At 43.2% G+C, this 24,793-nt stretch overlaps 1 protein-coding gene across 4 annotated transcripts in view; it reads left to right on the top strand.

The window, feature by feature from the left end:
• The first annotated feature begins 230 nt into the window (after positions 1-230).
• The window catches only part of VAV3 (vav guanine nucleotide exchange factor 3), a 349,285-nt gene continuing 324,722 nt past the window's right edge, over positions 231-24,793 (top strand). For all 4 annotated transcript variants that reach the window (XM_040998716.1, XM_040998713.1, XM_040998714.1 and 1 more), the window contains exon 1: positions 231-730. In XM_040998716.1, the coding sequence (XP_040854650.1) occupies positions 527-730 (204 nt within the window). In that variant the 5' untranslated portion in view covers positions 231-526. The remainder of the gene's footprint in view (positions 731-24,793) is intronic.

Genomic DNA, 24,793 nt, shown 5'->3' with positions numbered 1-24,793 from the left:
CCTGGTTTTGCCCTAGCCGGGAGGCTGCGCCCTGAGGACAGCCCAGGACCCCGGCGCGAGCGCGGGGCAGGGGCTGCGGGATCCCCCGCGCTCGCCGCGCTCCGCCCGCCGCTGCCCGGCCTCCCCAGGCCCCGCCCCGGTCCCCGACCCGGAGCCCGGGCGGCTCGCGCGCTCCCACCGCGCCCCTGGGGACTCGCAGACGGCTCGAGCCCGGCCGGCGCGCTGGGCATGCTCAGTGCGGGCGCCCGGCTCGCCAGTCGGAAGCTTGTGCGCGGCCGCCGCCGCCGAGCCGGCAGGGGCGCACGGAGAGCCGGCGGGACTCGCTGCAGCGGCTGTCGGGTCGGGAGCGGACCCGAGCCTGCGCGCGGCGACCCCGGCCCGCTGGCCGCGGCGCCTGCTGTCTCGAACCGGCGCAGAGAAGGCGACGGCCGCTGTTGGCGTCGGCGGGGCGCAGAGGAACCGCGGCGGCGGGGGCTACATCCTCGCTGTCCGCCCCGGCCCGGGGTGCTTCTTGGGGCCGTCGGGCATGGAGCCCTGGAAGCAGTGCGCGCAGTGGCTCATCCACTGCAAGGTACTGCCGGCTAACCACCGAGTGACTTGGGAGTCGGCGCAGGTGTTTGACCTGGCTCAGACCCTCCGCGATGGGGTCCTCTTGTGCCAGCTGCTCAACAACCTGAGGGCGCACTCCATCAACCTCAAGGAGATCAACCTGAGGCCGCAGATGTCCCAGGTAAGGAGGCCGGCGCTGGCGCCCCCCTCGCTCCAGCCGGCGTCTCCCATTAATCTGCCGGCTAATTTCTTTGTGTGAATGCAAACATCTAGGTGCTCTTAGCGTGCTTTGCCTCTCAACCTTCTGCTTTAGGGGACCGCTTCGGCTCTTCCTACTTTGGCTTGGAAAGGGTTTACTCTTCAGCTGAACGCAAAAGCTTTCCTTGAGGTGGGGGGAAAAACAGCTGTCTTTGCGTGTCCTTCACTATATAGAGCAACAAAGGGGGTTTGGCGCAGCTCGCCCATGGAATAAGGTTGGGAAACAAGAGGCAAGGTGATGGGGGGCGGGGTGTCATTTGTCTGGTCTGTTCTGCTTTGCTTTTGTGCGTGTGTGTGCCTGTGTTGAAAGAGGAACCATGACACACACGGGGACTCTAGGAAGTGGAGGGCGTTGGGGACCGTTATCTGAACAGGAATGACACTGGGCAAAGGAAGGAAAAGGGAGCGGAACCGGGCTGCCTGCGAAGGCCCCTGAGCCCTGGCCAGCTGCGTGGGGGTGTTTACTACGGCTTCTCCTGAGCGAGTGAGAAGGAGCCGGTCCAGCACTGTCTCAGCAGCGGCAGGAAATTAGAAGTCTGGAGATTGTACCTTCCTTCCGGGGTCCCGTGCTCAGGTGGTGCAGCTCACCTTTGCTCCCGGGGCTGAGACTCGGCGGGACAGGCCCCTCTGGAGGCTGAGTTCCCCGAGCATCAACTCGAAAGTCGCCTGGCAGCCGGAAAGTTTGTGTGTAGACGGAGGTTTAAACGCCATCCAGAACTTCTATTTTCTCTTTCACAACGAGAAACGCACACACAACCACTTTCAACCTGAAAGGGAGAGGACAGCGTCTCTTGTTATGCGTTTTCACACCTATCCCGTGTGGTATGGAACCCCTGCTGCTTAGTAAGGCAAGCGGTGCACTGTGAGAATGGACTTGATGATTCCCTGAGTGGATGTTTGAAGTTGCTGCTTTCACCCTCAGCTCTGTTCACATACCCTCAGTCCGTTTGCCTGCCTACTTATGGCCGGCTGTTGTGTGGTCCCCTCAGACCAGGCATGCACAGGGTAAGGCTATGTGTATTGCAGATGAGGTCAGTGACTGTATACTGGACCCTGCACCTGCTTGACTGGCAGCACTGTGGACCTCTTCCCCAAGTCTCAGATCTGACTCTCCTGTCTGGGATTTGGCAATGGTTGTCATTACGGAGGAGAAGATGGGTAGCTGTTCCAGTTCAGTGGATCCCTGTTTTCCATCCTGGGCAGAATCTGGTTGGGAGCGGAGGGGCGGGGAGGAGGTGGTGGACAGTGTCAGGATGCCTTGTTCCACCAGCCAGAAGTATAATACTGAGCACACTTCCTGAAACTTGTTTCCTGTGTCTCACAGCATTTGTCCTTTAAGTTGGTTTTCTGGAAGGCTGAGGAACTCTACGCTGTTATGACACGCAAACCTTTCTCTGTATTTGGCTATTAGCGAGGAGGAAACCCTTGTGAATGGGTTGAACTCTTTCGTTTCCTCTTGAGATACAGTAGATGTGACTTAGTCTTTTTCTGGATTGAAGATCATTGCTGTATAAACTCAGCTGAAGAAAATTTAACACATGCAATGCTATGAGAATTGTCTTCCCTGTGTGGGTGGGGGAGTGCCACAAGGAATGCAAGAGAATGCCTGCCCTGAAGGGGTTCTTGCCCTGTGCCAGCAGAGAAGCTTTCAGATTCTGAAGAGGTAAATTGGGCAGCTCACAGTTCTTGCTTTACTCAGTGTGCCTAGGAGGTATTCTTAATTTTTAGGAATATTTAGTTGAAAGGCAGACTTTCACAGGGGGGAGATTCAGAGAGGGCTTCCATCCACTGGTTCGTTCCTCAAATGGCTTCAACAGCAAGAGCTGAGACAATCTGAAGCTGTGAGCCAGGAGCTTCTTTTGGGTCTCTCATATTGGTGTAGGGTCTCAAGGCCTTGGGCCTACTTTCGCAGGCCACCATACTCGGGGAGCTGGATCAGAAGTAGAGCAGCCAAGACATGAACTGGTGCCCATGAGACGCAGTTGCCATACGGTGGAGGATTAGCCTGATGTGCCACTGAGCTGGCTCCAGTGAGTTCTTACAAGGCTGCCCAGTCCTGAGGTCCCTGGGTTTAAATTTACTGTGATTTCTGTGACCAAGGGGTTGCCAGAGCCTGAACATGGTGGTGTCCATCTTGGCTTCAGGTTCTCAGCCCTTCTACAGAGATGTAAGGTCACTGGACGGCTGAACACTTAGACGGATGAGTTTGTATTATGCAGGTTGGCATGAAATTCTTCAGTGACTCTTACTAAGTAGCTTTAGGCGTGTTAAATATGTTTCATAGTTACCAGTGTATGTGGAATATAAAAAACTTCACTGATAATAAACACATTAATTTCTTATTTATTTATTTTTTTTTACTGTGCCAGGTCCCATTCTTTTCTTTTTTTAAACATTTATTTTTATTGGAAAGGGGGATATACAGAGAGGGGAGACAGAGAGGAAGATCTTCCGTCCGATGACTCACTCCCCAAGTGAGCGCAACGGCCGATGCTATGCTGATCTGAAGCCAGGAGCCTCTTCTGGGTCTCCCACACGGGTGCAGGGTCCCAAAGCTTTGGGCCGTCCTCGACTGCTCTCCTGGGCCACAGGCAGGGAGCTGGAAGGGAAGCGGGGACTGCCGGGATTAGAACCGGCGCCCATATGGGATTCCGGGGTGTGCAAGGCGAGGACCTTTAACCACTTGAGCCACTGCACCGGGCCCAGGCACGGTTTTTTTTTTTTTTTTTTTTTTTAATTTTTAATTTTGACAATCCTTACATATTGGGGTAAAAAAGGTTTAAGGCCTAAAGGGGGATATAGAGGAAAAAGCCCCACCCAGTTTCCCACCCACCCTAAGTCCCAGATGTGGGGCATGCTCTGAGATACTCGATTAAGTGGTTCTAATAGTTCACCATTCATGGGTCGCTGCCAGTCTCGCCACTCCAAGCACGATGTGGTCGTTGAAGAGTCCATTGATTGACACAGTCCCTTCTAGAGTCTCCATTTGCCCAGTATTTTGCTGCCAACAGATAGCTGAGGTTGTTGCTTGACTTGTTCTGTCTTTTCTTGGTTAGAACTCGGAGTCTGGTGTCTCGACTGGGGAGATCCTCAAAGAAATTTTGAGGCATTCCCAGTCCAGATTCCTGCGTGTTCTAGTAAGCATAGGGCCCAGCACAGTCCATTGCCCCGATCAGCTGGTGGTTGCAGTTGCTGGGTTGGTTCTGTCTCCACCCGTGTCCTCTTGCAGTCCGTCAGGCATGGTTCTTAATAGTAACCTACTGGCTGAAGTCCTTGCATGTGCCAGGATCCCATATGGGTGCTGATTTATGTCCTAGCTACTACTCTTCCCATCCAGCTCCCTGCTTGTGGCCAGGGCAAGCAGTGTAGGATGGTCTGGGGCCTTGGGATCCTATACCTATGTGGGAGAGATGAAGGAGGCTTCTGGCTCCTGAGTTAAGCTCAGCTGAGTTGAGCTTTCTCTGGATGTTGTGGCCACTTAGAGAACCAGTGGATGGAAGGTCTTTCTCATTCTTCTCTCTGTAAATCTGACTTTCCAATAGAAATACTTTAAAAATATTTGAAAGATGTAAGAATCACAAAGTGTTACAGGTCTTGTAGGCTAATATACTAAACATTTCTGCCTCTTTCCCGAGAAGGGCCCTGGCTGCAAAAGCTTAGATTCTGACCCCTTCAGCTCTGGTCTAACAGCGAACAGCTTTGGGTAAAGCCTGTTCATCCAGAGTAACCCTGACAGGCACCTTGGCAGGTTATTGTTCTGGAGTTAGAGACGTGGTTACTGATATTTGGGGCTTTTTGTTGTGCCTAAGAATTATTTCGGCTCTTGGCTGGTGTTTTATTGATGATATCAATTTAAAAGAAGACTGTGTACCATCAAGAAATAGTCCAGGAGGGAGATAACTGGAAGCTCTCACTTCAGATTTTAGGCATTTGAGATACTGTTGGGAACCGATGTTGACAAAAGAAATGGATTTACTGGTATTTTGCTTGCTCTTAGTTTTCCTGAAGGAGTCTGTAAAATGACTCCTCTAAGACTCTTTAATCTTGAGTGGTATGTTCTTTTGTTTTCCTCTTATCACTGCCTTTTTTGAACTAAAAAACCCTGAAAAGTTATGATTGCTCAACTGATTTGAATCTGTGTCCTAATAAGCTGAATGACTATCCTAAAAGGAAGTATTAATGGAGCCCAGATCCTGTCATTGTCTTGGCTGAAGACATCAGTCTCTTTGTCATCTTGGTAACAGGATGAACTTAACTTAAAAAGTAAGTCTGTTACAAACTAATTTGTATTTTATCTTTACCATGAGATAAAGTGAACATTAACCACATGTATTCCATGGACATGTTCCCCTTATTGTAAAGAATAAAGTTAAGTAAAAATTGATTGTGAAAATCTAAGCAAGTCGGTGTCTGTATTAAGTCGATTTTTGTGTCTCAAACCGCCTTTTCCCTGGGGCTCAAAACTCATGCAGCTTAGCAGAGCCACCTCTAGGCCAGGCGGATGTCTTGTACATCATGGGTTACTAGCTTGTTGTCACCCTCAGTGGTTAAGGTCTCTGAATAAACACCATAGATCTGTCACAGATGAGATTATCTTTATTTTGAGATTTTCAATTATGGATTAAAATGGGAGTGATACCTTCTGTGAGTTTACTTGTCAGGCTGTGCAATAGGCATTAGTTACATAATTTGGATTGTCTAAAGAATTTTCAGACTCGAGTTCAACAAATTCAAACATATTAAATATAAGGGAAGTAAATCTAATGTATTTCTCAAAGTGTTTACATTCAGGTTGGGTTGTTTCAGACTTTCCATGCTTTTCCATATAATACTGTTCTCTGGGCATTGAAAGTTGAAGCATTTCTGCAAGAACACGAAATTGTCCTCAGGATTTCTTTCAAGTTACATTCAGTGGGTTTGGATGCTGTTACTATACTTTTCTTAAAAGGATTAAAGAAAACTTTCTAAATATAACCATGCATTGTCTTAAACTTTTATAGTTTAATACTGGCATATGCATTCCAAGTACATCCTTGTACTCCTTGTCCCCAGATCAAGGCAGTTTCGTGTAGGATATTGGGTGACACAGAAAGGCAGAAAAAATGACTGGAAGTGCCTGAAAAGAGTGTAGTATACCCCACTGCATCTCCACCCCCTTCCTGCCTTTTGTTTAGTTTTTAAAATATTTCTAGTGGAAAGGTAGAGTTGAATGGATAGATTGGTGTATGAACCAGGAAGATTTCTTCCTAATGGCTGCAATAGCTGGAGCTGAACTGCTTTGAAGTTTGGAGCTATTCTGGGTCTTCTGTGTAGGTGCAAGGGCCCAAGGACTCAAGCCATCCCTCCATTGCTTTCCCAGGTGCATTAACAGAGCTGCATCAGAAATGGAGCTGCTAGACTCAAACTGGGCTCCATATGGGCTGCTGGAGCTGCAGTTGGAGGCTTAGCCCATTATGCCAACCTCTCATCCTCCTTTGTGTTCGACGCCTGGGAAGTCGGTAATCTTTAGTTGATTAATGCAATAATGTAAGATTGTGAGACACCAATCTAAAGTTAATTAAGGCTTTTTTTGTAAGTCATCTTAGGGCTTCATGAACACCTGTTCTTACACTTGGTGACTTACTTGGATTCTCTAGGAGATGGAACCCTAAGGACAGAAATATTGAAAGTCTAGGTGAGCTGTAGGCTACTGGCCTTTGGAAAGTGTCCAGTCTTCTTTAAGATAGGAAAAATTATATCATGGAGTTGCTCCAGAACAGATCACCTCACACTTCTAGTTTTCAAATTCAGGGGGACCTTTTTTATTAACCCCCGTGTGGCAATTGGCATTATTGATCATTTACTTCCTCCTGAAATTCTGGCTTCTACTTCACCACATTAAAGTCTCCTGGTCATCTCCTCTCATGTTTTCTCACTTTGCTTTCTCAGTATGTTTAAATATTTTGCTTTAACTTTAGTTGCCTTTTTCATTCTCTCCTCTCAATCTTCTCAGGACATCCATGGTATTACTTACCAGGATAAACCTCGAACTTATTAATAGCCGACATCTGCTTGTTTTTACATTGCCATTGTATTGGGACAGCTATTTCATTGTAGAATGTTCCCATGAAGTAGAGTGAGCAATGACTTGCATAGGGAGGCACTGGGAATGAGTGTGGCTGTTGCTGGAGAGAATGATACCTGAGGCAGATGGAGGAGGAGAAGGCTAAAGAACATGAAAGGTTAGATGTTCGAGAGTTGGCTTCAGAAACTCCTAGATGTTGAGAAGAGTATCTCGGCAGAGGCCCAGGTTTCAGGCTTCATTGGGATCTGCCCTTGGCATTCCTCCAATCAGTTCTGGGTGCTGAGTTGAGGTCGCTACCAGTTACACTGCTGAGCAAATTTTCAAGCATCCTACTCTCACAATCCTTTCCTTTCCGATTTACTCTAATACCTAAATCCAGCAATCGTTTGAAATCTTTGGCCCTTCTACCTCTTCACTGCCCTCATGTGTTCATTTCATTACTACTTGGCTTAAATACCATAGTCATTGCAATTACTTCCTGGGTTTTTCTTGATTTGCCTTGCTCATTTGGGTAAACAAAATCCTGGTTGAACCCAGCTTGTTGATTAGTCCCTGGCTATAAGGGGCAAAGGAATGTGGTGGAGGCAGTCATACCCCAGGCTGACTGCTCCCACTTAATTTGTCATCTCTAACCTTAAATTGGCATTTAAACTGTTTGATCATCTGAGTAGTATGTCTTTAGAATGTTTTCAGAGTATGTTCGGGGGACTCCTGGAAGTTTTTCAGATTTTTTTTAAGGTTGCAAAAGCTCAAAATTCTTCATAGGGTTTGGTGCAATGGCTCAACTGGCTAATCCTCAGCCTGCTTGTCCCAGCATCCCATATGGGAGCTGGTTTGTGGCATGGCTGCTGTACTTCTGATCCAACTCCCTGCTTGTGGCCTGGGAAAGCAGGAGAAGATGGCCCAAATTCTGTTTATACAGACCTTGTACCTATGTGGGAGATTGCAAAAGCTCCTGGCTTCACATCAGCTCAGCTCTGGACATCATGGTTATTTGGGGAGTGATCTAGTGGATGGAAGATCTTTCTGCCTTTACTAGAAAGGCAGTTTTACAAAGAGAAGTAACAAGAAATCTCATTTAAATTTTTTTTACCCTTCTAATTTCTAAGGACATGATGGGTTTTTTTCCCAAGGCCATGCAACACCATTGCTGGTGTTACAAGGAAGGAAAAGGCTTTGAGAGTTTCTAGTTCAGAATTCTTACAGGTTAAACAGATGATCCCTGATGCTGAGGGATCTCAATATCCCTTTTGGTTTTAGTACAAAGAGGTCTTGAGACCAAGAAGCTTGAGGATTTCCCTGGAACCATTTGACTTTCCGTGATGGCCAGTACCTTTTATTTCCTCAAACCTGCATCTCCTTCATTCTTCCTTTCAATTGATGAGCTTGCCATTTCGCTGAGAGAATAGACAAAATCAGTTTCTTTAATCGTGTGTATAGAGTTGCAGGGCAGCATCCCTGGAATCGTCTTAAATTTTTTCGTCTCATTTCTGGGTTTGGTCCTGCTTAACCATTATTGAGTTTCAGATCCAGATTTTGACATGGGGATTCCTACATTGTAGCGTACATGAGTAGGTGTAAACTCATCAAGGTAGGAAAAATGACTCTTAAATACCTTTCAAACATGTTTATATATATACAAGACCTATTCAAGCCTATCTAGATTCTTAAAAACAAATATCTGCTAGCTAAGGTCCATTGGTAACAATAGCAAATAGCATTAACATGCTCTGTTTGACTTTCAGAAAGGAACTGACCCTGTCCATTCCTCAGCTTTCTTATTTCTTAGGTAGGGCTACTGAAGAACCTGACTCTCTGGGCTGTGTGAGGCCTAAGTGAACTAGAGCTCTGACCTGCAAGCAATGAGTGCCTAGTGAATTTTTTTCAGACACTATTTCTGTGTCTGCAGAAACATACGAGGCAATTTCTAAGACCTCCTGTGCACTGTCCCATTTAATCAACACACCACCATGAAGCGTGCCCTGTTATTTATCCTCATGTGATCCATATTCTGAGGTTGAGAGGGGTTTATTTACTGGGGCTAACAAGTAGCTTACAGTGGAGCCAAGATGGGAATTAGAACATTGAAAGTGAATTGTATTTTCTGTAAGGAAGCGATCAGCACATTTGAAGAGGAAGTGCAATGCATTTATTTTTCCTGCTGTCTTGCTTTCTCACGGTATTCCCTGGGAGGAATGTTTTCTGATTGACCCTGTAACTATTGTTAATAGCTCCTCATTGACAGTGAGTTAGGATTTTGGCTCAGGATGTTGCATGTAGCAACTGGGTAATTTTGTGCACATCTGGTGTACACATTCATTGCATTTGGTGTAAATTGGAAGCTAGACTTTTGGTAGACATAATGGGGAAAGGAATACAATTGGAGAGGAAAAGCAGGGAGGATGATGAGAGGGAAGGGGAAAGTGAGCATAGCTGGTCATTTTGGGTCTCTAATACTGTACTTTATGATGGTTGGTCTAGGACATGTAATTCTTTGTTCTGGATTGGGAATGTCTGTGTAACCTTGGGAAGCAGGGCGCCATTGAGTAGTGTGCTTTGAAGTGAGTCCCCTTTTCTCTATTGTAACCGTACTTGTAAACTCAGATGTCTATTGTTAGCTGCTATTTGGAGTAGTGCTAGATTATACTTTCCTATATGCTAATCTAGATTTGGCATTATGTACAGGCCCGTCACAAGTTTGTTAAATTTTTCTTCAGTCTCGTGTATTTAGCAGACAAAACAATGGATAGCATAGAAATGGGCACTTTTAACACAAGAAGTGACCTTAGGCTTTTATTTTGTGTTGGTATTTATGCTTTCAAAATACATGTTGCAAGAAACAGTCAGGTTTTCAGTTGCTTAACAGGAAGTCGGCAACATATGCTCCTCACATGGGAGTTCTTAGGGGTCAATTAATATGGAATATTTAATGGCACACTTGATACTCACCTTCCATGATTTTCAAAGTGCTTGTCTTAAAATAGGCGTGTAACAGCTGGCCTGAATAAACAAGCATAATGTCTCCCTGCCTTTTCTTGGGAGGGGGTGCAGCCCTGATTTAATGGAAAAGCCTTTAAGCCAGCAGGACTGGGTTCTACTCCCAGCCCTGTGACAGGCTGTGCCACCTTAGCATGTATCTGCTGCTCTTTGCTCCTGCTTTCTATACTTAGCAATAACTAGAAACATTTGCAGTAATTAAAACAATTTAGCTTTTATACATTGCACATAAGGGGTATAATGGTTTTGTGAAGATCAGGGATCAGACAGAAATGGTTGAATTTCAGCTCTGAAACTTCACATGACTTTGAAAGTTGACTTGTTGAAACTCACTTTCTTCATCTGATAGGCAAGAAATAGAATACCCCACTTCACAGGATTGTGGTGAAAATGAATGTGAGGTGATAGTAGGCACTCAAACTTCCTTCCTCCTCTCCCCACCAGTCCCCATCTGTGAGGTGAGAATAATTTTATCACTGCTCTAGAGAGGGAAATTGAGACGTGTACTCAAGGTCACACAGAAGGAAGTGAAGCTGAGACTTGAGGCCAGCTGACCTAATTCCAAGTCCAGGGAAATGTCCTCTTTCTGGTGCCAGTCCTGGTGGGTAGATGGTGAATTGCATGAGGAGATGAAAAGGAGAGTGATTGCACAAAGTCTGTAATGTATCTGTCCTGCAGATGTAAAAATGATAGTCTATTCAGCACTGAAAGCCACTGTATTTAAAATAAGAAAACAACCTGCTTTCAGTTATTTTGTCTGATTACTTTGGGAGTTGTCACCTTTTATGCTAAACTCATAACTTTTCAGCGTTTTGCTTGGCTCTGTTTTCCTTGGGCATTGGTGGCTATGAATTGCAACATCAGTTCTGTTGAATTGGATAGCTTAGTGGATGAGAACTCAATAAAGTTCAATGCCTGAAGCTGTGTTGGTTTTAATCTGTACAGTACGAATTTTAGTGCAGATTCCTTTTTATGGAGAGACAAGAGCCAATTGAATTAGTTATTGTGCATTGCAAATATTTGGTAGGTGAATGGTTATTTCATGCATTAAACTGATACCAGTGAGTATCTAGAAAACTTCCCTTGCCTTCCCTAATGGTATGCATTGACAAAGTGGAGTAAGTCAGTGTGTGTGTCTGGCCCCAGATATTTCATTCTACCAAAGACATTTGTCTTATATATTCCATGTAGAAGTTAGGTTAGTTTCTGCTTTCGGGGCAGGGAGAAAATAGCTTTGAATGTGTGAAATACTGAGTGTAAGAGCGAGGAAGGTATGTCACTGGATGCTACAAGGCCAGTGAAAAAGTACAAGACCATGAAGGAAACAGGAAGGTTACTTAGAGAGGAACAGGATAGAATACTGGGAGTATGCAGGGCGTTAGACCTCAGTGATGTCCCCAACAAGACCATTACTCAGAGCAATGATGAAAAAGGCTTAATAGCATGAATACATGAATACTGAATTTTACATTATTTGCATTTGACAATAAAGACATGAAAGTGCATGTATTTGGAGCATGGACTTTACCATTAAGGTTGTTTCTGAAATTCAAGATTAACAAACTTGTAAGTTAAGATAGAAAAGAGGGCACAGGTAAAGGATGTCCCAAACTTCTGAAGGTTTCTGTATGTTTAGTGTCACCATAACTTTTTCTCTAGGATTATGAATTTATAACACTGGGGACTATTTCTTTCAGTGTTCTTGAATTCTTGGCATAGAGTATTCCAGTGAAGGGCTATTGAGTGTCGATCCCTTATGTTGACTGGCTCCAATGTTTTAGGATGCTAGATTTAATATTTCTCAGAGGCTGGAGTATTGGAGTGGAAGGCAAGATTAATTATGTGTTGAAAGAATATAGGTTTGCATCAGACATAAGTTCAGATAGTACCACATAGGCTGGGTAGTTGTGGGTAAATACCTCATTTTGTCTCACCTTTTCGGTTGTGATTTTTGGATGGATAAAGTACCTTGCACAGTTCTATGGGGTAGAAGGGGCACTTGCTGGCTGCTTGGGATTTATTTTTTTCTCCCGTTCAACCCATCTGATTTTCTGATAGTGCAGGATTCTCTCTGCATTTCTTTTGGAGTTGGATCATTCTGTGGCAGACTTCTGTTTTTCCTCCTGCAGATCTTATACTTTGCAGTATGTATCTTGACTCCTGCAGCGAAACAGTTAAATACACATCGATGAAACAATGCTAGATGTTCTGCCTTTGTTAATACCTACAATGTCCTGTTGTGAATTGCACAGTGTTGAACTTGTAACTAGGTTCAGGACTGTTTTTGCTGTAATATGGGAGGGAAATAAGAGCAGGGAAAGATAGGGTCGGGGGAATCCCTATAATAAACTGTATCATGGAAAATAATTAAAATAAGCTCATTGAATCTAAGATTTGTAATGTGGTTAATAGATGGTCAATTTTTATTTCCATTTACTCAGTGGTTGGTGTGTGGCTCGTGTGCGACAGCTGCTGTCACAGTTCTGTCTCTGGATTTGGGAGATACGCACTCTGATGCTGGCTCTGCCACTGATCCATCATCCACGAGCCTGTTTCCTCTCTGATAACTGGGAAGAGGAAGTGGCATTGTACAGGGACAAGGACGTTGGTTTCAGGTTCAAATATTGCATTTGCTACTGATTGTATGATCTGTCAGGTCCTTTCACCCCTGTTCTTTCGGCTTCTTGCTAAGCACGATGCCCGCTTCACTACGAGCCCTTGTAGGGTTTAGATCAGGTTGGGCTTCTTGAAGACTCAGAGCTTTGCACAGTGACATCTGAGTGGCAAAAAGCAGTTCTACCACTATAGACTTCTGTGGCTCAACTCAATGATACCTATTTCTTAGGTCTTGAGAGATCCAGTAGAATGGCATCATGCTTAGATTTCTAGCAGATGGAGCAGTTTTCTCAAAGCCAAAAGATGGTGATGCTGAAGTAGTAAAGGACATAGTATGTGGCTGTGAAGGTGGGGTCTAATTCTGGTTCCTGTGCTCACTGTTGCAGTCCTCATTGGATTATTCATCTCCTGTAACATGACTTTCCATGTCTTTAGGTTGATTACTCCCTGCCTTTGGATTATGTTCTTCAGTTTTATTTTTCAAAGTGGAATTTCTAGATGAAATATTACAAATGCTTTTGCAGTTCTGGTTAACATCCTATCAGTTTGAGGAGAAACCTTTCCAATTCCAGGGAGGACAAACGGGCAGGAGAGGAGATTTTCCAAAGTCTTAAGAATAAAGTACTTTGTCATTTAGGTTTGATTGCAGTTTTACTTATTCAGCAAATAAATGAGTCAATTCCTTGTAAATTTACCTTTATGGCAGCATGGGATGAAAATAGCTACTTGATGTCTGCCAAGCACTTAGCTGGTAGAAGTTAGCGTCCAGTCCTCATAGTCTTGAGTTTATCTGTGCTTCCCGTTGCATCTTGCTGCCCATCATTTCACTTGACAATTGCCTCCCAAGTAGTTTCACTAAGTATATTATGCTTTACACCAGTCCATTCCCACAACTATATGTCAGCAATCTCGGCAATAACAAAGCAGTTCCACACATAAATCGGGTCATCGGAAACCCTTTGTAACTCGTCAAATGTTTTCCATGACTCTAAGGGCAAGTGCAGAATGCTGAGTCAGGTCCTTGGTGATCTGGACCCACTGTACATTGCAATGTTGGCTCCCCTTTCTCATTCTGCCTAAGTGAAATCAATTTTTCCAATTCCAGAATTTGTCACCCCGTCTGGTTCTTCCAGACTCGGAACTGGCATTTTGTCTTGTCTTGGCTTCCAAAGCTGCGTTTTCACAACTTTTTATTGAAGATTCACTTATTTACTTGAAAGGCAAAGTTGGATGAGGAAAGGGTAAAGGGGGATTCTTTGAGGTTCACTCCAATGGTTACATGAGCCAGAAGTGTCACTTGAGTCTGGAGCCTGGAGCTCCATCCAGGTCTCCCACGTGAGTGACAGAGGCCCTAGCACCTGGACCATCTAGGGTTGCCTTCCCAGATACCAGTAGGGATTTGGACTGTAACTGGAGCAGCATGCTCTCCAATGGGCACTCAGCTGGGATGCCAGTGCTGCAGTCTTTGGCTTAATCTGCACAGCAATTCTGCCCCATCACTTAATTATCTGTTTCACAATTTACTTTCTTGTTGGACCTTTGCTTCATGATGGCAGGGACGACTTTGTTTTATTCACTGCTGATCCTTGTCAGCACAATTCCCAACTGTAGGTTAATACTTCTGGATGTCTAGCGAAGTGCATTACTGTTGCTATCAGTAGTAAAGACAGGCGAGCAAAAGGCTTAGGTATAGCTTACTTTTCCTTGTGATTTCGAATTACCCGGATGTTTCTGAAGGAGCTACTGAACAACACTATCTTATAAGATCTGGCTCACTTTATATAATCTGTCATGTTAATGAGCATGCAGTTGAAGAGAAGAAAGTTACTTGCAGCAACTATATAATATCAAGTCTTTCGTTTTAGTCGGCATTCTTCAGCTAAGACATAACATTAGCAGAACCATCCAGGAGGCTGGCAGAACATCATTTTGAGCAGAACAGCATAGCCGAAGGGCTTTATGATGCAGCTATGCATTCCTATGAGATTAGATGCCTATTTCCTTAAAGTTGGTCATTTTGGCTGGTGCATTCAGGATGGGCCAGGTGTTTTGTTACATACTCCCATAAGTTCAAAACTGCAGTTTTGTCTATCCTGAAGTAGAGTTCATTTTGTCATTAATTCAACAAGCATTATTGAGCACAAACTATGTTCAAACTTACTTAGGCATTGAAAATTGAACAACTCTGGGTGTTAGGTATAGTTGGAAGGATGTACTGTTCCCGCTCATGCTTGCCTGTAGAGTAAGTGTATGCCTGGGTGAATGTGACCTAGTTCTTGTCTATTCTCCCAGACCCACTGACCTACCGGGACAGTGACTGATCACTCTCAAGTGGCGGTCTGGTCCTGTTGTCTCCCACAGGGAGGTCTGTAGTAAAGGGAGTGAGAGACGTCTGTATCTTTAAATCACATTTTCCAATATAACTGCTGTCTTCAATGAACATGTCTGAAATTTGATCTCTCCTCTCTGCTCAATGAGACTTGCATCTTGAGCTTAGGTGACTGTGAAACTTATGCCAACCTGGTCTGCAGGCAAGGTGCTGTTTGAACCAGGCTGAGTGTTTGTGATGGATGTTAATATCTTAACAAGTGCAGGGTGCCCTGATTCTTGCAGTTGTGAATGTGTTGGGTTTCACAGATAGAACCAAAACACTTACACTTTGGGTTTTGTAGAAAAGCTTGGACTGCTGCTCTAGGCGAGCTAAGGAAGGGATTGGACTTTTTAGTTTTCGGTGGTGGAATAGCTTGCTATTTCAGTCAAGGTTTCAAACCAGAACTTGAAACAATGGAAACACAACTTTCAAGAAGGCTGTGGTGGAGAGTCTTTAGTTGTGAAACTCAGGCTAAGGTAGGAAGTGATGAACTATCTTCATGACGTTTAGTTTAAAAAGGAAGGCCCTGGAGGAACAAGGTTTATGCAACTTATCTACAAGATTTTGATAGACTGCATATCATACCCCTGTGACCAAACTCGGCTCACCAAGAGTAGACTAAGAATTCATCTGTTTGGCAGATAGGCCTGCAGGCCTCGAAGATAAGCCCTGGGAGAAGCTGAATTGTGTACTGCACAGGGCACAGAAGTCCCTTCAGAATCAACCATGATTTGGGTTTCCTCTAGATTTTCTGCTTGAATAAGTCTGGCCAATAGATCACTGCAGTATAGTGTCGCCTATAAAAAAAAAAAGTAGATTTTGTTAATAGGCAAAAATGAGTGAGGCTGATCTTAAGACATGTATATATACTTGGGCTGAGATGGATAAATGAGTTAGTACAATTACTGTACTACCTACATTGAAAATTCCAGGGCTGTGGTGGGCAAGGTGGCACAGAGGGTTAGGCTGCCACTGGGGATGCTCACATCCCGTATTTAAATGCCTAGGTTGAGTTTCAGCTCCTCTGCTTCTAATCCAGTGTCCTGATAATGCATATTTTGGGAAGCAGGGTGATAGCTCAAATACTGAGCCTCTGCCATGTATGTGGGAGAACTGGGTATGGAGTTCTGGGCTCCCAGGTTTGTTCCTGGCCTGACCCTGGCTATTGCAGGCATTTCGGATGTGAACCAGAAAATGGAACATAAACTTCCCCTTCTGAAATAGATGAAAATATTAAAACAACAACATTGAAAGAGCTATTGATTTTTATTTTGAATGAAGTTCACCTCATCAGAACATATTTGTCCTTTTGGGATTGACTTGTTTCACTGAGCATAATGGTTTCTAGTTGGGACCATTTGGTTGCAAATGATAGAATTTCATTCAGTGGAGTAGATGGACTACAGTTTATTGGTCCACGCCTCTTACGGGCATCTGGGTTGATCCCATCTTCGCTGTGGTAGACTGTGTTGCTGTAAATATAGGATTACAACTAGCTTTTTCATATGCAGATCTCACTTCTTTTTGATATTCCAGCAGTAGGATAGCTGGGTCATATGGCAGGTCTTTCAGTTCTGTTAGCACTCTTCCTGATGACTTCTGAGTACTAAGTTGTATTCTACCTACGGTAAAGGAGAATACCTTCTTACAGCAGTTTATTTCAGTTACTGCATCTCATGTGCTTTAACATTTGTTTTTATTTTCATTTCTTCAAAATAGCTTTTCTTAGACTCTTCACTGACTCGTAGCTCATACAGCAGCATCATTTTCTCCAAGAAGTTTGTATTTTTCATCAGCGACACATTGGTCATTCAGTAGCATGTTAACTTCATGGTGTTGTAAATCTAACTTCATGTTTTTGTTTATGGATTTTCATTTAAGGGGATGTATAGTAACTCTAATTCAGACTATCATATCCAGATGTGAAGATAAAATGCAGTATGCATCTCTAATCCCAAATCAAAGATGGACTTCCACTGAAACTGTTAAATATATTTTGACAATGGGATACTGGATTCTGCAATGGTCCCTATATCTGCAGTGTCAGGATACACTTAAATAGCCAAATGATGGACTACGACTGTTACGAAGGACTATACTATACTATTTTAGTAATATAGGGGACATCAGTGGGAGTGGGGAGGGAACTTGGGGAGAAGATACAGAAAAATCCAGGAGCCTATGGAATTATTATATCACAACAAAATAAGGTATTTTGTCTAATTAGAAATTAGCTTCCCTTAGAAAATTTAAGAGGAAGGAGAATGCTTTGAAAAATTTTTCCTGGTTTTACCAGAAAAGGAAAGTGATAGATTGAAAAGACTAAGCTAGAAGAAATGTTGGTATTTTATAAGAGTTGAAGGGCAAAAAGTGAGACCTTAAGCTGGGAGATGATGGTTGCTAATTATAAAGGGTAATGGGCCTTAATATACATACATGCAGATACCCATACACACATGGGCAAGATCTCAAGTGCTTTCGTCTGGGTCCAGAAAATGCTACCAAGTGTTCCTTCAGAAACTCGGCAAGAAATTGAAATGGGAACATCTAGGCTTTGGCTTCATACAGCTTACAGGCAGGATCTGTCTTCATTTTCTGCACTGCATACTTTGGTTAGTGAAGATTGAAAGGTCGCTGCTTGTGACACTTGGTCAGAGTTCCCATCTGCCATGAGGGAGCATCTTGTTTTAACGTGTATGGGGCAGCATTCTTAATGGGATGTGGCAGCAGCCTGGGATAGTGATACTGAGTGGTTACAGATTTTTTTTTTAAACCAGGAAAGGCCTAGCAGTATAACAGAGAATTTACTAAGTAGAAGTTCAAAGTGAACAGATACCAGGAGCCCGATCATAGTTACTACCTGTGCCCTGAAGGAACATTTTCAAGTTCTAGTGAGGCCTCACCAGGAAAGCAGGAAAAGATGAGACTTCTCTGGAGGGGGAAACCCAAACCTGACAAGATGTGACCCAAGCCAGGTAGTAGTCTCTGGATGAACTGATCTAACTTGAAGTGAAGGGTGACAGGGTTTTTAAAAAAAACATACAGGGTGCTGTGTGTTTGTTTAGTAGGACATATAAGTCTCTAAAGAGATTTTACATAATACAACTTTGGAGTTGTTCAGAAAGCAAAAGTAGTGAGGTGTGAGCTGTTTATTTACCTATCAGTAATGGCTGTAAAGTGGAAGAGCAAGGGAGAGGAATTGGAGTCTTTCTCCAAAGAAAACAGTGAGGGAAAATTAAGGGCTTGCCCAAACCGTGGCAGAAACAACTGAACACGCGGCTGTTAGTTAGACCTGCTTCCCAAGGTGTAAGTCCACTCAGATCCCTAGCGCTGAAGGCCTCAAACCATGAAAGCAGCTCTGGAATCTTCTGAAGATCAGCTGCAAGGAATGTGAGGACTAAGGTGCTCTTCCTCAGGAAGTGGTTTTCATAGCCCAAAGCAGTAACTCGTCAAAAGGCAGCGGCTACTGTGCTGTGGCCCAAGAATAAAACATTTCCGCTTGTGAGAAAATTGTGCATGTATTAATTCTACTAGATAGTTCAGTCCCTGCATGCCAGAAATGCAGAGCTCAAAGAAGCACTGGAAGCTGGGAATTGCCGGGTTGTGAGTGCAGGCTGCGAGAGAATGGTTCTGCAAGTTAGGGACAGAGGGACCAAGGTTGTCACCATGGCAAATCTCCTGATTTTGAGAGAAGGCAGTTATGCCTTAAGTGCTGCTCTGAAAGGCAATCGGTGTACTTGGAACATTTTTCCATTTCTCATTTTTTCCTTTATTGTTAAATTCTTGTTGTACAGCTTTTTAAAGTCCTTGGTTACTTTGAATTCTCTCATCAGTTCTAATAGTCACTTAGTTTCTTTTTGTTCCCCTACATAATTGTCTTCTGCAAATAAAGATAATCTGACTTACTCCTTTTGAGTTTGTATCCATTTAATTGCTTTTTCTTGTCTAATGACTCTGGCTAAAACTTCCAGAACTATTTATACAGTAATAGTGGATATCCTTATCTGGTTCTAGAGCTTAGTGGAAATGCTTCCAGTTTTCTTCAGCTAGTATGGTGCTGCCTGTGGGTTTGTCATGTATTGCCTTGATTGTATCGAAGTATTTTCCTTCCATGCCCAAGATGTTAAGATCATCTGTCATGAAAGGATATTGTATTGTATTGTATTGAATACTCTGTTTGTTGAGATAATCATAGTTCTTGGCCTTTGTTTTGTGGATATAATGTGTCAAATTTATTAACTATGTTGAACCATTCCTGGGATAAATCTCACCGGATTGGGATAGATGATCTTGGATTCAATTTGGTAATATTTTGTAGAGGACTTCTGCATCTGCCTTTATTAGGGGCATTGGCCATTCATTCTACTTAAAATTCTTGTTAGGTTTCGTAATTACGGTAATTCTGGTCTCATCAGATGATGGAGGATTCCCTTTAAGAGTTTTTTTTTTTAGCTCTTTCTGAAAAGCTTGGTAGAACTCAGCACTGAAGCCATCTGGTCCTGGGCTTTTCTTTGCTAAGACTTATTATTGATCCAGTCACAACATTGTTCAGGCTTTCTGTGTTTTCATGACCTAACTTTGGTAAATATTGAGGAATCTGTTCCTGTGTTTTAAAATTTCAGTTTTTTTGCCAAACAGTTTATACAAATAGGGTTTTCCCACAGTAGGAAGTGGCTAGGACCCAGATGAGCTTGCTGCATGGAGACTTCTAGTTGTTTCTCTAATTTTCTTTTTTAAAAATACTTTTTGTTATTGGAAAGGTAGATATACAGAGGAGGACGGAGGAAGATCTTTTGTCTGATGCTTTACTCCTCAAGTAGCCACAGTGGCCAGAGCTGAGCTGATACGAAGCCAGGAGCCCAGAGCCAATTCTGGGTCTCCTGCCTGGGTGCAGGGTCCCAAGGCTTTGGAGCCGTCCCTGACTGCTTTCCCAGGCCGGCGGGGAGCTGGATGGGAAGAGGGGATACCAGGACATACATGAACTAGCACTCATATGGGATCCAGGGCATATGCAAAGTGAGGAGTTGGGTCACTAGGCTACTGTGCTGGATCCTTTCCATTTTTAAAATGGAAAATTCCTCATTTTAACCATCCTTAATTACAGTTATTTGTCATTAAGTGCATTTTTGTTGTTGTGCAACTCTTTATCTCTAGAACTTTCAGTGTTCTCGTGTTTAAATCTGTACTGCAGGCTCCTGGGAGCCACTGTTCTACTGAGTTTGACTAATTAGGTACCTCATAGGTTGAATCAGTGTCCTTTTGTGATTGGTTGTTTGTAGCATGCCTTCAAGGTTTCTCCATGTTTATGTAGTGTCAAAATTTCTAAAGCTGCTGAACAATCTGCTTATGCATGCCACATTTTGGTTGTCCCTTCAGATATCATCCCCTAGTAAGTTTTAAGCTTTGGAAAATTTGCATTGTGTTGCAAGCATATTGGCATGGTTAATCAGGAGGAATGTGCTTCTCTTTGTAGACCCTCTGTCTCTTGTGTCCTCAGGTTTCTGTGGTGACATTCAAAAGCAGTTCTGTAGATCTAAACTTTACCAAGCACTGGATTCTTGGAATATTACATTCCTTGTCCTGTACTATTAGGATTGAGAATTGACTAAATCTGGTGAATTTAGGACAGATGATAATCTTGCCTGCTCTTTCAACCATTTGGGTTCTTTAAAAGTGGAGGCTAGATGTCACAGATTTAGGCTGATGTTGAGTTAATAAAGACTTGAAGCTGTTTAAAAAACAAATGACAGAATGACAAACTTGATAGTTCTACCCGGATATGAACTCCCAACAGTAGGAACAAAACATTTGAGACTGAATTTGGCCTTAAATGTTTTTGTATAGCATACCCTTTGCACATCACTTCATACTCCTCCTTGCCACGCCCCCTTTCTCCCAGGAGCACAGCTCAGAGGCACTCTTAGATTTTTCAGAACATTGGGTGGCATCTAGCACCATTTTTAGTACCAAAGGTTGTCTGATGAAGCCTTATTTTTTCCTTCTAGCACTTCCATTCTCCTACTCACTCACTTTTGCTTGGAGTCACTTCCCAAACTAAATGCCCTCATGAAACCTTGTGTCTCATTTCCAACTGTCTGGAAGACTGGGGCTAAGAGATGATACATAGTGCATGTAATATATATATAAATATATAGGTGTATATAGGTGAACATATAAATACATATACACATAAACACATGTTTATATATACCTTTATATAATATATGTTATATACATTATATAGTGCATAATATACATTATATAGTACACAAAGGCAAGATAATTGAGTTCAACATGCAAGGAAATTTAATATTTGAGTATTAATACTCCATTGGAGCACTAATACCAGAAGGAGATACTAAATTTGGGACCTGTGTATTTGTTGTTGCAGGTACATTGAAATGATAACTCACTGTAGAATCCCTGGCCTAGATTAGCCAACATGGCTGGGCATAGTTAGGAATGAGAAAATAGCGAATAAATTTTAACCTCAGTTTCTGCAAGGCCTAATTTTACCACATTTGTTACACTTCTTGTCTGCTTTAGAAGTTTGTCTTTACTGCAGTGATGCTAAGAGAACACCCTAGTGGCAGTTACTACACTGGGCAGTGTTTGATCCATGTGGGGACAGGACTGCTTTCAGTGAAATCATCTTCTGTAGGGAAGAGACACATCATGGTAGCCTAATGGATAAGAGCCAATGTTCCTGTGATGGTAAAGCCTATGCCCAGTACTCATGGGAAAGCATCCCCATTGGGAAAATCTTCCTAGGATTTCCTCATTTCAGGCTTGAGGGAGAACACATATCAGAAAAGACTTGTTCATGTGTGGTTTAGGCTTTTCCTGTACTTTGAGTCTTGGCCGCTTGTATAAAACATGTATTGGGGAAGGGCCAGATTGGGCTGACTGTTCCGACTGGTGCAAGCAAAATTAGAGGGTGAGGGTTGGGCTTTGCCATATTAGATGGCAGAGGCTGGCACTGGGGGCCAATTCTGTTAAGTTAAATGCCAGAACTACCTGGATAGTGCACAATCCAGAAGTTGGAGTGGCCTAGTAGGGAGATAGTGGGCACTTCCCTCGTGGGTAAGCACTTCCACTGGAGAGGACGAAAACCAGGGCAGGGGTGGCTAGACAGAAAGGCACCTGCCAGTATGTGTGTGGACTGGATAGTAGGTTGGTTGGGTTGAACTAGGCTTCAATGTCCATTGACAAGTGCCAGGGCTAAATGGGATGTGGGACAGATTGAACAAGTCTGCAGTACATACTGGCATTCATGGGAACCAGAGTAGGGAGCAGGCCTGGTGTGGGTTATGGGGAGTTTCTCCAGCTAGGCCGCAGCTCCCACAGGTTTGTGAGGACAGAATATGAAGTGAGTAGGATCAGGCTGGACTACAACACCCATTGGTTCAAGTGGATGACAGGGCTGGAAACAGAACTGACCCAGCAATTGCAATGACCAGCATGTGCATAAACTGATGGGGGCGACAGATTGTGCCAGACCCTGTACTGGCAAATTCACACAAGAATCAGGTTTGGGATCATCTCAGATGAAGTTTCTTTGGAGATCCCTCCAACTGAACTGCTGATCTCAGAACCCCAACCATGAAGGGACTATGTCAGCCAGTGGATTCTGAATAGGTTTCATCGTGATTGGAACAGTGAGATTGGCAGCAATTCATACCTATTGAACTATCAAAACTGCTTGAGCAGGACCCTTGGAGCATGCCTCACATCGGGGACCTGGGATTGGTGGGAGGCTGGGTGGGGTTTTGCCCTTTGCTTTCTCCCTTGAGCCCCAGATACAGGGAAACAAATTATTAGTATGGAAACAATGCTATTGCCCACTTTCCTGTAGCCCTTAATCCTTTGTCACCTAATCAAATAAGATCATTAAAATAAATTAAAAAAATAAATGTATTCAAACTTTTTCTGTTAGATACCTGGAGGTGTCTTCCATTGTGAGAGGGCTGTAAGCCCTTTGGGCTTCAAATCTACGCCCTTTCTTCAAATACAGCTTTAATACACATTGTTCTTAATTTTATGATAGTTCTGTAGAGTCTGGGATTTCCTCCCTCCCATTCTCACCCCTTGGCTGATTTTCCCCATATAATAGTGTAGTCCTTCATAAGGAGTTACAATTCCATCAGTCTGTTAGAGAAGAAAAACTGCCATTTCAGAAAATATTCATTTGTTTCATGGATCTCTCATGTGCTTCTAAATTCAGATGAATAAAAGTAGTATTCTGAAGCCTCCTGAGTTCTCCGTGTACTTGAGGCTCAAAGGCAGAGTTTTCTTACAGTGCCCTTGTGTTGGATGTGTCTAAGATTTATTAAAAAAATGATTTAACCCTTTTAATCATCTTGACAAATTGGCTTGATATGTAGATGTTAAATATATAAACATGTACTATTTCTTGGATTCATGACCATAACAAAGAAGGTATTTTATGTAGATGAAATGTAACTTGGTAAAGATGATACTTACAAATCGTTATACACCAAATGCATTAGTCTAAAGAATGGAGATGATTTCATATCTTGACAGGATAGGTAGAATGAGCAACATATTCACATATAATTCAAACACAACATGTGTATCAATAACCCAGAAAATACTGGGAACCCAGCTTTGCTTCCCTTCTCCCCTCTTTGGTATTTTGAGAGGGAGCTGTTCACAGCTAATCAGATTACTTTATTTTGGTTACTTGGTGCTAAAATACATTCACTCAGTTTTGCTGAGAATACTAAAGGAACCTTATTTAATGCCATAGATGAAAATTTTTTTTTTAGTGCTGCCTGGTTGTGCCAAGAACTCAGCAAGCTGCATAGTTCGTTGGAGCCCTTGAGGTTGTCAAAGCTACATAGCTACTTGGAGACATGACAATATTTGAGTATGTTTTGGGTTCATGTTGTGACATCCTAGCACATCCATGGACTGTTCCAAACAGGAAATTTGAGGACAACCAGTTCTTCCACATGGGACATCTGATGTTCAAACATTAAGTTTTGTCCCCAGGCTGCCAGTCAACAGTCAACAACTGGGATTGCTCTTCCTAACTTGTCTGTTTCCTCTTCCTGCTTATGCACTTCAGTTCAAGGTCTACAAGGAGCAGATACTCCATTCTTGGAGTTTATCCTCCAGCTCTCACCAAGCCCATTGTCCCTCTTGCATTTACCTCAGAAACCCTGGATCTCTGAGGGCCTCTCAGTGCCCCATCTGGTGACTCTTCAAGCCTCCGCCTTCTCTGAGGGTTGTGTTTGGCTTTGACCTGTGTCTGAAGAACTGAAGGTGTAGGACCACTTCAAGTTGGTTGGTTTCTTGGTTCAGTAAACTCTTCTTCAGGTTTCCTGTCTTTATTCTCTCTTCCCTCTGATCTGTGTGCATTTAAGGGTCCAGAATAGTTGTTGTCTTTAGTCCATCCTCGGTTTTTCTCATGAGGATCAGAATTTAGGATTATGCTGGTCATGTCACAAGTAGCAGGTACCTCCCAGTGTGATAGTGTGCTTTTTGATCTTTAAAAGAGGTGAAGGTAAGAGGATTTCATTTCTTTTTTTGAGATGCGGGCTGTTGGCCTGAGAATTTGACCATTTTAGCTTTATAATTAGAAAAATATTCCAAGTTTTGAAGACCAGAAATTTTAATGGACTAAGTATATTCTGAAGCTTTTGTTAAATTGAATTTGGCTTACATACACCTGGATACTGTGTGGTAGGTAATGATGGGGACTATACCTTTTATCTTTACAATGAGAGCACTTGCTGAAGACACTGCCTCTGAAATGCTGGGATGACCTTCATGCATGTTTTGGCTGTAATGTCTCTAGGTAGGTTAATTATGCATACTGGCTTGAGCATTGGTTCCCCATGGTGATTGGAGGTAATGGTCAAGGAATAGTTAGAGGTATTCTGTGCACATTCTGCCTTCAGTATTCATTGATT

This window comes from Ochotona curzoniae, unplaced genomic scaffold, assembly GCF_017591425.1.
Source record: "Ochotona curzoniae isolate NIBS_2020 unplaced genomic scaffold, NIBS_Ocur_1.0 scaffold_1037, whole genome shotgun sequence".
NCBI classification, from domain to species: domain Eukaryota; kingdom Metazoa; phylum Chordata; class Mammalia; order Lagomorpha; family Ochotonidae; genus Ochotona; species Ochotona curzoniae.
Note: the sequence above shows the minus strand (reverse complement) of the source record. Positions and strands in the feature narration are given on the sequence as shown.